At 39.1% G+C, this 16,654-nt stretch overlaps 1 protein-coding gene across 4 annotated transcripts in view; it reads left to right on the forward strand.

Annotated features, from left to right (window-relative positions):
* Positions 1 to 16,654, forward strand: part of LOC140201322 (echinoderm microtubule-associated protein-like 6) — a 378,640-nt gene that overhangs the window by 79,083 nt on the left and 282,903 nt on the right. For all 4 annotated transcript variants that reach the window (XM_072265210.1, XM_072265207.1, XM_072265209.1 and 1 more), the window contains exons 2-3: positions 2,030 to 2,189; positions 3,940 to 4,038. In XM_072265210.1, the coding sequence (XP_072121311.1) occupies positions 2,030 to 2,189; positions 3,940 to 4,038 (259 nt within the window). The remainder of the gene's footprint in view (positions 1 to 2,029; positions 2,190 to 3,939; positions 4,039 to 16,654) is intronic.

Genomic DNA, 16,654 nt, shown 5'->3' on the forward strand with positions numbered 1-16,654 from the left:
GCAACGGCTCCCAATGGAGATAGTCAGCAGCCAGTTCAGCGTTCAGACCCAGGTTGGTGGTCACTCTCTACGGAAGGGCTAAGTCCGTGTGCCTGCCCGCCTGGTATGCAGACAAGAAGACGTTTTCCGTATTCTGAGATTTATGTGATTATTGGACTATACTTTATAATGGTTTCCTTTAATTTTTCAGTGTTTTCTTTCTTGTGGATAATCGGCGGGTGGGTGATTTGTTAACTTTTTTGTGTGTAAGCTACTGTCACTGTTCTTTTCTGTGAATGAGGGGGTCGGGGATTGTTTTGTGTAAGGGTTTGTTGATTATTATTGTGTTTTTCTTTTGCTGTGGGCAGGGGTGAGTTTGGGGTCTGTGAAGTTTGTTTTTTTTCTTTTTTGTGTTGGCTGGTAGGGGGAGTGGTATCTTTTCTTTCAGCAATCCCATGGCTGTCTGGAGTAGACATATATCACAGTTGTATTGTACATGCATACTTTGACAATAAAATGAACCTTTGAAAGACTCCCACCACTCAGGCCATGCTTTCTTGTTGCTTATTTATTTATTATTATTATTATTTTTTTTCTTTTGTATTCACACAGTTTATTGTTTGTCCTGTTGGGTGTGGTCTTTCATTAATTCTTTTGTATTTCTTGGATTTACTGTGTATGCCCACAAGAAAACAAATCTCTGTTGTATATGGTGGTATATATGTACTTTGATAATAAGCTTACTTTAAACTTTGAACTTTGAAATTTGCCATTGACACAACTATTATTGGTAAAATTTCAGATGGTAGTAAGGAACAGACAGGAGTGAGACAGATCATCTAGTTGAGTGGTGTCGTAGCAACAACGTTGCACTTAACATCAAGGAATTGATTGTGGACTTCAGGGAGGGGAAGTCGAGGGAACACACACCAGTCCTCATTGAAGGATCAGAAGTGGAAAGGGTGAGCAGTTTCAAGTTCCTGAGCGTCAGCATCTCTGAGGATCTATCTTGGGTCCAACAAACAGATGTAATTACAAAGAAGGCATAACAGCAGTTATATTTCATAAGTTTGAGGAGGATTGGTTTGTCACCAAAGACACTTGAAAATTTCTACAGTTGTATCGTGGACAGCATTCTAATTGTTTGGATTACCGTCTCTTATAGAGGAGGCCACTGCACAGGATCGGAAAAAGCTGCAGGAAGTTGTAAACTCAACCAGCTCATTCGTGGGCACTAGCTTCCCCAGAATCCAAGATATCTTCAAAAGGCGATGCCTCAAAAAGATGACATTGATCATTAAGGACTCCGATTACTCAGGACTTGCCCTCTTCTCGTTACTACCATCAAGGAGGATATACAGGACCCTGAAGACATACACTCAGCGCTTCAGGAATAGCTTCTTCCCCTTCAACATCAAATTTCTGAATGGACAATGAATCCATGAGGACTACCTCAGTATTTTGCTTTCCTTTTCTTTTACACTGATTTAATTTAATTTAATTTTTATCCATATTCTTTTTGTAATTTATATTGTATTGCAATGTACTGCTGCCTCAAAACAGCAAATTTCATGATGAACACCAGTGATATTAAGTCTGATTCTGACTACTGATGTTTATTATTTGGGCTTATATGCTGCTTTGTTGCTTTGCTTTCTGATGAATTGTACTTAATGTTCACAAAGGCAAATGGCTTTGAAATAGAGGGGGAAAATGCTATAGATGCCAGCTCAAGAATTTGCAAAACTCCATTTTTGAATAAATAAATTAATTAAACAGCATGTGGTTGGAAGCCAAGTGAAGAATTATAGATGTACTATAATATATGTTACAAGGAGAAGTATTTAATAGTAAGGAAAATTATAGTTGCAAATAGAAAAATAATGCAATTAGCAATTTTGTATTTTTTTTAAAACAAAAAAAGCTGTTACTGTGTAATGTATGTAGTAACTCCCAGAAAAAGTGCGAAGTCAGTTGCCACGTTGAAATTGTTCACAGTATTTTGCATGAAATGCCCTCATACAGAACTAATTTGTGCTCTCATTTTTAGCCTTGCTTTACATCCAGAAAGAAGTCTAGTTGCAACAGGTCAAGTTGGAAAGGAACCCTATATCTGCATTTGGGATACATACAATGTACAGATGGTATCTATTCTGAAGGACATTCATACGCATGGAATTGCTTGCTTGGCTTTTGATTTTGATGGACAGGTATGTATTTAAAATTTGGTGTATATACATATTTGGTTAATTTGCAGCCTGAAATCTGTATGTAATTATCAGTTGAAAAATGGACTTGATTAGACTTAATTCATGTAAAACTATTGCTATGTTTTTGTTTGTTTTGTCATTGTTTAATGTTTATAATTCCTTTTTAGTACCAAGATTTTTTATCTGAACATACTTTAAATATTTTTTTGCTTTAATTTTCAACAATTTAAGTCTGTTTGAACAGTTTTCTGACAGATGGAGACGTTTTAAAATGCTTTGATAGTTGCCCACATGGTGGGGTCTCTGCATCTGCAGCTGGAAACCATGCTGTTCTCATGGGTTGATATTGCAACTCTTAGTTACATCCTCAAAATATGACTTTTGGTAGTAGCTTCAATTTGGGACAATCTCACCAAAGTATTATTGCCTTTTGTCATGAGCATAGAGCTCTGTTAAAAACCAGCTCAGATGTTATGAAGCACAGATATGATATAATAATTGACGTCAATGAAAGCACAATATCATGAAAATGACTGCTATTTTTCCTCAATAATTCATCTGCTGCTCACAAATGCATAGGAAATCTTGACTCAGCGGATACGATAGGGTCTTTCAAGAGACTCCTGGACAGGTACATGGAGCTCAGAAAAACAGAGAGCTCTGGTAAACCTAGGTAGTTTCTGGGGTGGGGACGTGTTCGGCGGGGCTTTGTGGGCCAGGGGCCTGTGTTGTGCTGTGGGTTTTCTATGTTTCTAATTATCTAAGTATTAGTGGGGTGAGGGGAACTATTGAAATTTTTGTCAACATCTGCCAAGATGTGATTTTTCCAATCATGGATTAAGCATATGGCATCTTTTGGCAGGTACTCCTAAATTGTTTCTCTTATATCATCAGTGGCCATGCTAATGTTCCAGATGGGAAATTATTTTGGCAAACTTTACTTTTCATTGTCTTTCTGTACTCTATTCTGTAATAGTGTAATTTACTGGTTGCATGTTTTTGAAATTATCTCATAATATTCTGTATTTTAGTTTCAAACATTATCAGTTTTATTTAAAGTATGGGCTTTTTAACCACATGGAGCTTTTTCTTAGGGTTATTATAATCTTGTTGAACTAGTAAGATATAAAGAAATAAAATAAAGTTGTTACAATATACAGGGAAAGTAATAAGAAAGTTGAGGGGGAAAAATGCAATGAAAGTAATAAGACTGAACAAAATGGAAGATGAAATGAAATAAGATGAAAGGAGGTTAAAACATCATGTCTGTTTTGCTTATATTGTTCAATTCTTTTGGATCATTAGTAATATATATTGTTATAGATCTTTGGCAATAGGCGTTCTTGAATCTGATTCAAGTGACTTCTTTTATATCTGGATCTTTTAATGGTAATTACTTCCAAACTTTGTCATTGTGGTCAGGGAGGGTGAGTACTATAAGGACAAAATCATACTCTCTGCTTATCCAATATGTTACAATTTGACAGATTGTGATCAAAAACAAAATTAGTATATGAAAAGCCACTGTATTTGAGAGCAGAATTAAGCTTCTGAATGATGGTTACTTTTGGTTATAATTAAAGAAAAGCAAATATTTGTGATAGTTCTTGATATTTGAACAGCTAACAATTCAGGAGGTGCTAAATATTTGAAATTTAAAATACTGAGCTGTTGTAAAATTTAAATTAAGTAATATTTGAGTACTCAAAGGTAATGTTTGCTTAAATAATGATCTTTTTTCCTCTCTCAGCGATTGGCTTCCATAGGACTAGATGCCAAAAATACAGCCTGCATCTGGGATTGGAGAAAAGGAAAAGTAGTAGCAACAGCAACTGGTCACTCAGATAGGGTAAGCATCCAAGACATTATTTGGTTTCTTAGTTGGAATTGCTATGTATTGAGCATAGTTAAGATCAATAAAAACAATATAATCATATTGAAGTATTTGGGTTTGTGCAGCTTTGTCTAATACATGAACATAAAATGAATTTAGTTACTGTATAAATCTCTGAAAAAGGAAATATAAATACAATTCTGAAGTCTACAAACCAGGATTGTTAGCAGTGATTCCACAATAAAAGTGTGTAAATATTTGTAATTGGTAGTATCTAGATTTATTCATCTATGATAACTTTTGTTCAGAGTTTCATCTTCCATCAATAATATTTCCTCTAAAATAAATTGGTTTCTTCATTTCTTGTACAAAAACATGCCTAATAAATTGTTCTCCATTGTCTTATTTCTACTTCGCTTTCCTCTTTAAGATCCTAGAATATTTTGTCTCTACCAGCTCAACAGCAGTGTCTCTAGAAATTATGTTCAATTCATGTCACAGAGCTGATATTGATCTGGCCAAAGCCATGGCTGATCTAGGCTGTAGCATTAACTGAGAGAGACTATTCCTCCACGATTGAATCAAACCAAACGAAATTAAACTGACTACTTCCATAGGCTTAACATTGATTTCTTTAACTTCGGTAACTACTCCCCTCTCTACCCCACTCCCCACCCTTTATTTTCTCTTATGCTTTTGGTTCATTCACACCTTTTCTTTCTTTTCCCCTGTCCTCTTAATCTGCCCATCACCCACACACATGTCCCTCTGGTTCCCCTCACTTCCTTTCTTTTACTCCATGATCCACTGATTTTTTATGATATTCTGTCTTCTTTAGCTCTTTGTCACTTCCACTTATTACCTCACAGCTTCATACATCATTCCCACTCTACCCCTCTGTCCAGCTACCTATCGTCCCCCTCACCTGAACTTACTTACCATCTGTTAACTCTTGTTTATCCCTGCTCCCCATACTGGCAATCTCCCTTCTCCGTTTCCAGTCCTGATGAAGGGGTTTGTCTAAAACTGTTGATTTCCCTTCATACGTGTTACCTGCACTCATTGAGTTTCTGTAGCATGCTTGTTGCTTCAGATTACCATCCCTATCTTTGCGAGGGATTTCGCACAGGCCAGCAAAGTGTCACCTGGGGAACCATAGGAGCCAACACACTTGACTACAATCATCAAGAACACCTACTGTGCCATGCCATGTCTACACTTTGCAAAGTCCAATCACTTGGATGAACTTTACCCTGGCATATAGGCATGAGACTAAAGACCACAGCACCAGTGGTGAGGACCAAGAAGGTATGGTCAAGGGAGACAGAGGAGCGCTTACAGGACTACCTTGAGTCAGTGGGCTGGACAATATTCAGGGACTCATCTTTGAAACTGAATAAATATGCCACAGTTGTCACCAACTTCAAAATTTGTGTGTTCCTTTGAGAACATACTAGATATGCTCAAACCGAAATGTGTGGATGAATCAGGAGACCCAAGAGGACTAGATCTGTGACAATCAAGACTGGTGATCCAGAAGTATAAAAAAAAAAGTCCAGGTATGATCTATGTAAGGCTACTTTAAGTGTAAAAAATCAATTTCAATTGAAATTAGAGATGGAATTGAATGCACATCAGTGAGTCGGTGAATCTGACATCATTTGTGGCTAAGTTTTTAGAAGCTTTTCTAAGGGACCAGATGTATAGGTATTTGGACTGATTAACGATAGTCAGCATGGCTTTGTGCGTGGTAGGTCATGTCTAATCAGTCTTACAGAGTTTTTTGAGAAAGTTACCAGGAAAGTTGATGAAGGCAAGGCAGTGGATGTTGTCTACATAGACCTTAGTAAGGCATTTGACAAGGTCCTGCATGGGAGGCTGGTCAAGAAGGTTCAGTCACTCAGCATTCAGGATGAGGTAGTAAATTGGATTAGACATTGACTTTGTGAGAGAAGCCAGAGTGCGTTGTAGAGGGTTGCCTTTCTGACTGGAGGCTTGTGACTAGTGGTGTACCACAGAGATAGGTGCTGGGGCCTTTGTTGGTTGTCATCTAAATCAGTGATCTGGGTGATAATGTAATTTACTGGATTAGCAAATTTGTGGATGAAACCAAGATTGGGGTGTAGTGGACAGCAAGGAAGGCTATCGTGGTTTGCAGCGGGATCTGTACCAGCTGGAAAAGTGGGCTGAAAAATGGTAGATGTAATATACTGCAGACAAGTGTGAGGTTTTGCACTTCAGTAGAACCAACTGGGTTAGGTCTTACACAGTGAATGCTAAGGGCACTGAGGAATGTGGTAGAACAAAGGGATCTGGGAATACAGGTCCATAATTTGTTGAAAGTGGCGTCACAGGTGGATAGGGTCGTGAAGAAAGCTTTTGGCATAGTGGCTTTCATAAATCAATGTGTTGAGTTCAGAAGATGGGATATTATGTTGAAGGTGTATAAGATGTTGGTGAGGTCTAATTTGGACTATTGTGTGCAGTTTTGGTCACTTACCTACAGGAAAGATGGAAGCAAGGTTGAAAGATTGCAGAGAAAGGGATATTTACAAGGATATTGTTGGGTCGGAAGGACCTGAGTTATAAGGATAGATTGAACAGGGTAGGACTGTATTCTTTAGAATATATAGAAGGTTGAGAGGAGACTTGATAGAAGTGTACAAAATGTTAAGGGATATAGATAGAGTAAGCAAGCAGGCTTTTTCCACTGAGGTTGGGTGGGACTACAACTAGAGGTCATAGCTTAAAGGTGAAAGATGAGAAGTTTAAGGGAAACATGAGGGGAAACTTCTTCCATTAGAGGGTCATAAAAGTGTGGAATGAGCTGCCAGCACAAGTGGTACTTATGATCTCAATTTCACCATTTAAGAGAAGTTTGGGTAGGTACATAGATAGTATGGATATGGAGGGCTATGGCCTCAGTGCAGGTTAATGGGAGTAGGCAGTTTAAATGGTTTCAGTATTGATTTGATGGGCTGAAGGACCTTTTTCTGTGCTGTATCTCTCTATGACTCTATGATACATCATCTTTGGCAGACTTTGCAGGCCATTGCATCTTACAAGGCAATACCTACTATTGTGGAGGTCAGTTATGCCTCACTCCCTGCTGAGCTCAGTGCCTTTTATGCACGCAGATCCCTGCAGCATCTGGTAGTCCTGTGATTTTTGTCTGAGGCAGACATCAGAACATCTTACAGGAGGGTGAACCTTTGCAAGGCATCAAGCTCTGATGGTGTACCTGGTAGAGCATTGAAAACCTGTGCCAACCAACTGGCAGGAGTGTTCAAGGTGACGAGAAGATGTGGTGAGCGTGGATGTTCAGGAAAAGGAGGAGATATGGATAAGGGCAGCATCACTGTTGAAAGAAGGGATACCCCATTCTTTTCTCTGATGTCCTGGAAAGCAAAGTCGCATCCTGGGAATAGATGTGGCGGAGATGAAGGAACTGAGGAAAGAGAAGAGCATTTTTTCAGGAGACAGTAGGAAGAGGTATAATCAAGATAACCATGGGAATTGGTCAGTTTACAGTATAAAAGATGTTGTTCAACAGTTTGTCACCAGAAGTAGAGACAGAGATCGAGAAATGAGAGCGAGAACTCAGAAATGGATCGTGAAATTAAGGGCAGGGTGGAAATTGGGGACAAAGTTGATGAAATTAATGGGTATTCCTTTGCATAATGTCTTTTATATGGGATATTTTTTCCTGCCCCATTTTGTGTTGTTAGCATACTATACTATGGTACACCCAGACCTTCAATCCATCTTAATAAGTAAGATGCTAATTTTTAAGCCCCAAAAGTGATGTGTTGCACTTGCTGTCCTAAAAATGGCCCATTTGAACAGATCCTTTTTAGATATCCAATCTGTTCATCGCGAAGGGCTGGATTGTGCTTGACTTGGCCTTTGCCTCGTGGTCACATGTACTGTTTAGTTCTTCAAATCCAATTGGCCTGAAGCCTTCATCGCAGTAAGCATTGTGAGATGGAACTATCAGCAAGAGTTAACCCTGATGTCAGGGTTCCAGATTAATCCTGATGTCCTGCCACTTGCCTGCCCACAGACAAAATCCAATGGTCTTTTAGCACTTCATGTTGTTGCAAATTTTTCAACAGTCAAATGCATCTGATGGTCAACTGAAAAATTTAAAAATTTATCCATAGTTAAAATTGAAACAAATTAAAAATATTATTATTAGTTAAAACACCACCTTACTTTCCCATCAAGATTGAAATACCCTACCTAAATAATTGGGAATGTGCTAGCTGCACCAACCTTGGTTAGCCTGTATCTTGCTCTGGACACCGACATTCCTTATTTCTTAAAAGGTATGAGAATTTTATTCCTAGTATACACTGTCAGCTTCCAAAACAAAAACCAATTCCACACTGAATTAGTACTCTGGCTTTCACTTGGTGCCAGTTTTACTAATGGTTTGATTTGAATTCTTTGTTACTATTTTTTTTTCCCTCAACTGACCATTGTGGTTTGCTTCTTAACCTTCTATCATTTCAATACAAAGTTAAAACACACTGTATTTCATTAAATAATGTTTATTTTCATTGTAGCAATAATATTAAAACACTAAATTATATCAGGAATACTTTTAAAAAAAGGTTTGTACATTCAAAATACTATTACAGCTTTAATTGTGCTGAATACAGTTAACAGAAAAACTATCATAACATTTGCTCAGATTGATAGCCAGATTCCATCGTATCAGTTAAGTATTGAATATTCCAGTATTACCAAAGCACAAATTAAAATGCATGATTTTTTAATGCTAGGAAGAATCAAAGGTAAATAACAAACATAAATATTTACTCTTGAGTGGTTAAAATGAAACAAACTGGATCAAGAGCAGGTTATAATGGCTCTTGAACCCATTTTTCTAATAACATTATGGCTGATCTGATTTTGTCCTCAGATCCACATTCCTGTTTGTTCCCATAGCCTCCTCCCCCCACCCATAGACTAAAATCTGTATCTCAACCTACTTTCAAAGGATTGGCCTCAGTTCTGTCACAAGAAATTATTCCTCATCACCATCGTAAACAGGCAGCTCCCTAATATGAAGCTCTTTCAACTCTCGGTTCTCCCAGCAATGCGCTGTCAATCCCCCATTGTTTTATTCCAATAGGGTTAGGTTTTCCTTCTTTAAACTCCAGTAAGTAAAGTCCTGATCTGTTCAGTAATTTGTCCTGAGAAATTACTTTGATCCTGGAAATCAGCCTACCGAATCTTGTTTCAACTGTTGTGAGGGGAAGAATATAATTTCTTTAAATGAGACTAAAGTTCTAGAGTACTTCAGATGTTGATTCCAAGTGCCTGTAAAATTACTGTTTTGATACTCCATCTACTGGCTCCCTAAGACAAACTTCTTGTTTCACCTTTGAGGATATCCAGATCGCTTTATAATGCAGCATTCTATAGTTTCTCTTCTTCTTAATGATTTTTTTCTGTAAATTTTCTTCCTTTGTGAATATCCTAATCCTTGCCAGATTTTTGCCCTGTTGTTTAACCTATCCATATATCCTTGCAGATTGCTTGTCATCTCATTCCTTGGGCATAAGCAGGGTGAAGGTGCATTATATTTTCCCAGGATGAGGGTGCTATTAACAGGAGGTTAAGATCAGAAATAAGACATCTAAAATGATCATCAGGGGCACCTTCTCACAACAGGTTATGTATATTTGGAATGAGTTGCCAGAAATATTGGTTGAGTTTGATATATTGCCAACATTGAAGCGCCATCTGGAGTATAATTATATGGATTGAAGAGGTTTAGAGAGATGGAGGTCAAACATGGGCAAATAGGGCTAGGACTAGCTCAGGAGGCAACTTACCATTTACGCGCATAACACTGTTAACTTCTGTTTATTTGGTTTAATCTTTTATATTTTGAGTAGGTACTAATAAAGATCGTGGTTTTAACATTAAAACCTGACTCAATTTGTGATCTACTGCTGCTGGTACGTAAAATAAATTGGGGACTCGTCCGGGATATGAAAAAAAATTGGAGTTTATTGATTGATTATTGATCTGATTGGTTATCTCCCTTTTGATTGATTTGTTTGTAGAAACCAGCAGCAATGGATATTGGGGAATTTCTGACATTGCCAACCCCTAAAGCATTAGGGGATACCAGAAAGGACGACTTGTTTGCCACTGCTAAAGAGCTGGAACTTACTGCGGTAAAGCCAGCAATGAGCAAGGCAGTGATTCAGAGGAGAATAGCTGAGCATTATGTATCTATGGGGAAGTTTGAAGAGGGGGTGTTAGAAAGGTTTCCTGTAAGTAAACCAGTTAACCCTCAGATCCAGTTGAAGCTGGACCAAATAAAGTTAAATTAGAGGACAGGGAAAGACAAAGGCAGTTTGAGGCTGTGGAAAAGGAAAGACAAAGGCAGTTTGAAGCTGAGGAAAAAGACAAACAGGGAGGAAGCAGAAAAACAAAGGAGGTTTGAGCTAGAGAAGTTAGAGAGACTACAGCAACGGGGTCTAGTGTTTGACTCTGGTGATAAGTTTGCTGCATATCTCTGCAGTGGAAAAGCTGTTTGACAGGCTCTCAAAGGCCAACCTGACAGTTATTTTAGCTAAGAGTGAATTTGGCCATGCCACTGTGACGGATCTTGGTTATGTTGTTGGTCAGGGCAGGTTGGCTCCTGTTCAGGCAATTTCTGAGATTCCCATTCCAACCAGTAAAAAAGCTCTCAGAAGATTCCTGAGAATGGTCGGATATTATCGCAAGTTCTGTAAGAACTTTGCTGATGTTGCTCTCCCATTGACTAACCTCTTGAAGAAGGGTGAAAAGTTTGTTTGAACAGAGCCTTGTCAGGAGGCACTTGATAAATTAAAAGCCATTTATGTCATCAACCTGTGCTCAGAAAACAAAATGGGAGAAGGAAGGAGGGATAATAATATCTGAGAAAGACTGGACAATAATATGGAGGTATCAATGGAAGTGTACCAGTTCACAGAAATGGAAGGAGTTTCGGTGGAAAAACTTGATAAAATATATTATTACACCCTCTCAGAAATCCCATTATGATAATAACCCCCTGTTTGCTGGAGAAATTGTGGAAATCAAAATGCAAAACATTATCATATTTTTTGGGAATGCTCCATTATCAAAGACTATTGAAGTAGGATAGATAATGCCCTACAAGACATCTTTAAATGTGAAATACCCTCAGAGAGTAAGACCATATATTTTGGGTATATACCTCAAGAATGGTTGAAAAGAGATAAATATTTAATGAATGGACTGCTGGTGGCTGGTAAAAAGACCCTTGCCAGGAAATGGTTATCACAGGAGAGCCCACCTCTAAATGTATGGATGGAAATTACAATGGACATTTACAAAATGGAGAAGATAACAGATCTGTTAATCATAAGTTGGAACAATTTTATTCATACTGGAAAAAAATGGTTTAACTACATAACACCTCATTGGCCTGATTTTATTCTCACAAGTCAATGAGTATGTTGTAAAAAAAAGATCACTCCCTACTCGGTATATAGTTTTCTTCTTTTGATTGTTCTTTCTTTCCTCTCCTTTCTATAAGTATATACCTCAGATAAATATTATGTGGAGATTTGCGACAAATAAGATTATATGATAGATATGTACTGTATCTGAAATACATCTTATGGAAATGTTTGTTTAATGATGAAATTCAATAAAAAATAAATTACCAAAAAAAACCTGTGCTCATGTCACCTGACTTTGCAAAGCCATTTTCCACAGCTGCGGATGCCAGTGATGAAGCTGCAGGAGCAGTATTATTACAAAGGGATGATTATGATGATGTTGACCATCCTGTGGCTTACTTTTCAAAGAAATTTAATGAGCATCAAAGAAAATACTCCACCATTGAGAAGGAATTATTATCACTTATTTTGGCTTTGCAGCATTTTGATGTGTATGTTTGCCCAGCTCAGAAACCACTTGTGGTTCATACAGATCATAATCCATTGGTGTTCTTGAGTAAAGTGAAAAACAAAATAGAAGGTTGTTAAATTGAGTCTGATTTTGCAGGAGTATAATCTCATGCAGGAGTATGACCGTGCTAGCGAGCGCAAGAATAGTAGGACCAGGCAGATGAATGCGTGGCTGAGAGACTGGTGCAGGGGGCAGGGCTTCAGATTCTTGGATAATTGGGATCTCTTCTGGGGGAAGTATGACCTGTTCAAAAAGGACAGGTTACACCTGAACCTGAAGGGGCCAATATCCTGGTGGGAAAGTTTAATAGAGCTGTTAGGGAGGGTTTAAACTAATTTGGCAGGGGGATGGGAACTGGAATGACAGAGCAGAGGAAGGGGAGAACAGAAATAAATCTAAGATAGTGAGCAGTAAAGATGTCAGGAAGACAGGCAGGTGATGGGGCAAATTTGTAGCCATTGGGATGAGTTGCAGTGCAAAAAGTTGCAGTGAAATCAAAACGAAAAAGACCAAATACTGGTCTTAAGATGTTATACTTAAATGCACGCAGCATAAGGACTAAGGTGGATGATCTTGTCATACAGCTACAGGTTGGCAGGTATGATATTGTGGCCATCACTGAGACGTGGCTAAAGGATGCGTGTTTTTGGGAGCTGAACGTCCAAGGAGACACAGTGTATCAGAAGGATAGGAAAGTAGGCAGAGGGGGTGGCGTGGCTTTATTGGTAAGAAATGTTATTAAATCATTAGAAAGAGGTGATATAGGATCGGAAGGTGCAGAATCTTTATGGGTTGAGCTAAGAAATCACAGGGGTAAAAGGACCCTGATGGCAATTATATACAGGCCTCCAAACAGCTGCAGTGATGTGGACTACAAATTACAACAGGGAATAGAAAAGACTTGTCAGAAGGGCAGTGTTATGATAATTGTGGGGGATTTTAACATGCGAATGGATTGGGAAAATCAGGTCGGCACTGGATCTCAAGAGAGAATTTGTAGAATGTCTGCGAGGTGGCTTTTTAGAACAGCTTGTTGTTGAGCCCACTAGGGGATTGGCTGTACTGGATTGGGTATTGTGTAATGAACCAGAGGTGATTAGAGAGATTGAGGTGAAGGAACCCTTAGGAGGCAGTGATCATAACATGATTGAGTTCACTGTGAAATTTGAAAAAGAGAAGCGGAAATCTGATGTGTCAGTATTTCAGTGGAGTAAAGGAAATTACAGTGACATGAGAGAGGAACTGGCCAAAGTTGACTGGAAAGGGACACTAATGGGAAGGACGGCAGAGCAGCAGTGGCTGGAGTTTATGCGAGAAGTGAGGAAGGTGCAAGACAGGTGTATTTCCAAAAAAGAAGAAATTTTCAAATGGAAAAAGGATGCAACTGTGGTTGACAAGGGAAGTCAAAGCCAAAGTTAAAGCAAAGAAGAGGGCATACAAGGAATCAAAAATTAGTGCTAAGACAGAGGATTCAGAAGTTTTTAAAACCTTACAAAAGGAAACCAAGAAGGTCATTAAGAGGGAAAAGAGGGACTATGAAAGGAAGCTAGCAAATAATATCAAAGAGGGTACTAAAAGCTTTTTCAAGTATATAAAGAGTAAAAGACAGGTGAGAGTAGATATAGGACTGATAGAAAATGATGCTGGAGAAATTGTAATGGGAGATAAGGAGATGGCGGAGGACTGAACGTGTAATTTGCGTCAGTCTTCACTGAGGAGGACATCAACAGTATACCAGACACTCAAGGGTGGCAGGAAAGAGAAGTGTCTGCAGTCACAATTACGACAGAGAAAGTACTCAGGAAGCTGAATAGTCTAAAGGTAGATAAATCTCCCGGACCAGATGGAATGCAGCCTCGTGTTCTGAAGGAAGTAGCTGTGGAGATTGCGGAGGCATTAGCGATGATCTTTCAAAGGTCAATAGATTCTGGCATGGTTCCGAAGGACTGGAAGATTGCAAATGTCACTCTGCTATTTAAGAAGGGGGCAAGGAAGCAAAAGGGAAATTATAGACCTGTTAGCTTGACACCGGTGGTTGGGAAGTTGTTGGAGTTGATTGTCAAGGATGAGGTTACAGAGTACCTGGAGGCATATGACAAGTTAGGCAGAACTCAGTATGGATTCCTTAAAGGAAAATCCTGCCTGACAAACCTATTACAATTTTTTGAGGAAATTACCAGTAGGCTAGACAAGGGAGATGCAGTGGATGTTGCATATTTGGATTTTCAGAAGGCCTTTGACAAGGTGCCACACATGAGGCTACTTAACAAGATAAGAGCCCATGGAATTACGAGAAAGTTACATACATGGATAGAGCGTTGGCTGATTGGCAGGAAACAGAGTGGGAATAAAGGGATCCTATTCTGGTTCGCTGCCGGTGTTTCACAGGGGTCCGTGTTGGGGCTGCTTCTTTTTACATTGTACATCAACGATTTGGATTATGGAATAGATGGCTTTGTGGCTAAGTTTGCTGACGATACGAAGATAGGTGGAGGGGCTGGTAGTGCTGAGGAAACGGAGAGTCTGCAGAGAGACTTGGATAGATTGGAAGAATGGGCAAAGAAGTGGCAAATGAAATACAATGTTGGAAAGTGTATAGTTATGCACCTTGGCAGAAGAAATAAATGGGCAGACTATTATTTAAATGGGGAAATAATTCAAAGTTCTGAGATGCAACGAGACTTAGGAGTCCTCGTACAGGATACCCTTAAGGTTAACTTCCAGGTTGAGTCAGTAGCGAAGAAGGCGAATGCAATGTTGGCATTCATTTCTAGAGGAATAGGGTATAGGAGCAGGGATGTGATGTTGAGGCTCTATAAGGAGCTGGTGAGACCTCACTTGGAGTATTGTGGGCAGTTTTGGTCTCCTTATTTAAGAATGGATGTGCTGACGTTGGAGAGGGTACAGAGAAGATTCACTAGAATGATTTCGGAAAAGAGAGGGTTAACATATGAGGAATGTTTGTCCGCTCTTGGACTGTATTCCTTGGAGTTTAGAAGAATGAGGGGAGACCTCATAGAAACATTTCTAATGTTGAAAGGCATGGACAGAGTGGATGTGGCAAAGTTGTTTCCCACGATGGGGGAGTCTAGTACGAGAGGGCATGACTTAAGGATTGAAAGGCGCCCATTCAGAACAGAAATGCGAAGAAATTTTTTTAGTCAGAGGGTGGTGAATCTATCGAATTTGTTGTCACGGGCAGCAGTGGAGGCCAAGTCACTGGGTGTATTTAAGGCAGAGATTGATAGGTATCTGAGTAGCCAGGGCATCAAAGGTTATGGTGAGAAGGCGGGGGAATGGGACTAAATGGGAGAATGGATCAGCTCATGATAAAATGACGGAGCAGACGCGATGGCCGGATGGCCGACTTCTGCTCCTTTGTCTTATGATAACTCACCTTAAAGGCAAGGATAATATCATTGCCGATTGTCTTTCCAGATGTTAAGTTTGCAGTTTGGGTTTCGTTACAGTTGCTCCAACCAAGAATAGAGTATAAATATAGCAATATAAAACAATAAATAATTAAATAATAATATGTAAATTATGCCAGATGGAAATAAGTCCAGGACCAGCCTATTGGCTCAGAGTGTCTGACCCTCCAAGGGAGGAGTTGTAAAGTTTGATAGCCACAGGCAGGACTGACTTACAATGACGCTCAGTGCTGCATCTCGGTGGAATGAGTCTCTGGCTGAATGTACTCCTGTGCCCAAATCATACATGTATTTTATATTGTAGTTTGCAGTTCAAAAAATTTGCTCTTCCAGATCAAAATTTTCCTTTTTGGGAGGAGGTGTTAGGGTTAAGGGTTTCATTTACTGTGAGTGTCACTTTAAGAGACGCCTGGATGAGGCGGGACTATGATATCAATATAACAGGCTGCGACAGACTGCTAAGATTTTCAGTGGTGGTAAGGAGAGAGAGAAGAAGGACTTTGGATTGCAAACTGCAAGTGGGGATGTGCTGTGAAATGGGAAAAGTCTGATACTTTCCCATGCCCAAAAGATTGGGTTGCTCAACAGAACACGGTGCACTGGATGTGGGACTGCCACTTTGTATAATCCACACGTGGATTTTTGTTGGAATATCCTGCGGGAACCACCGTTGTTAACCCTTACCTGGATTCAGGTGTATTATGTGGTAACCAGTTGGAAGAAGGGATATTTTGTGACTGTCACCCTGTGATGTTTTACATGGATTCCAGAACGACTCGACGAATAAGATCTTCGGCGACTGTTATTTCGTTTACCCAGCATGGAACCTGTGGAATTTCTTCATAATCGCCTTCTCTCTACATTTTAATGTGGATTTACAAATCTCTCCCATCATTTATTCCGTGGATTACTGGACCTTTCTACTTTACCATCTGAATCTTACGACTTTAAGAACTGTTCCTGAACTTGACTGTTTGGGAGCCACACACACATTTACACGCATAACACTGTTAACTTCTGTTTATTTCATTTAATCTTTTATATTTTGAGTAGATACTAATAAAGATAGTGGTTTTAACGTTAAAAACCTGTCTCAATTTGTGACCTATTGCTGCTGGTACGTAACACAATATTTTTGTCAGACACCATTTACCTTTCATAAAACCACCAACTCCACTTAAATTTATTGTGTGTTTTTTCTAATTGTCCTGTTACTGCTTTAGTGATGGATTCTAATGTTTTCTCAATCTGAAGCA

The sequence above is a fragment of the Mobula birostris genome, chromosome 8 (assembly GCF_030028105.1).
Source record: "Mobula birostris isolate sMobBir1 chromosome 8, sMobBir1.hap1, whole genome shotgun sequence".
NCBI lineage: Eukaryota > Metazoa > Chordata > Chondrichthyes > Myliobatiformes > Myliobatidae > Mobula > Mobula birostris.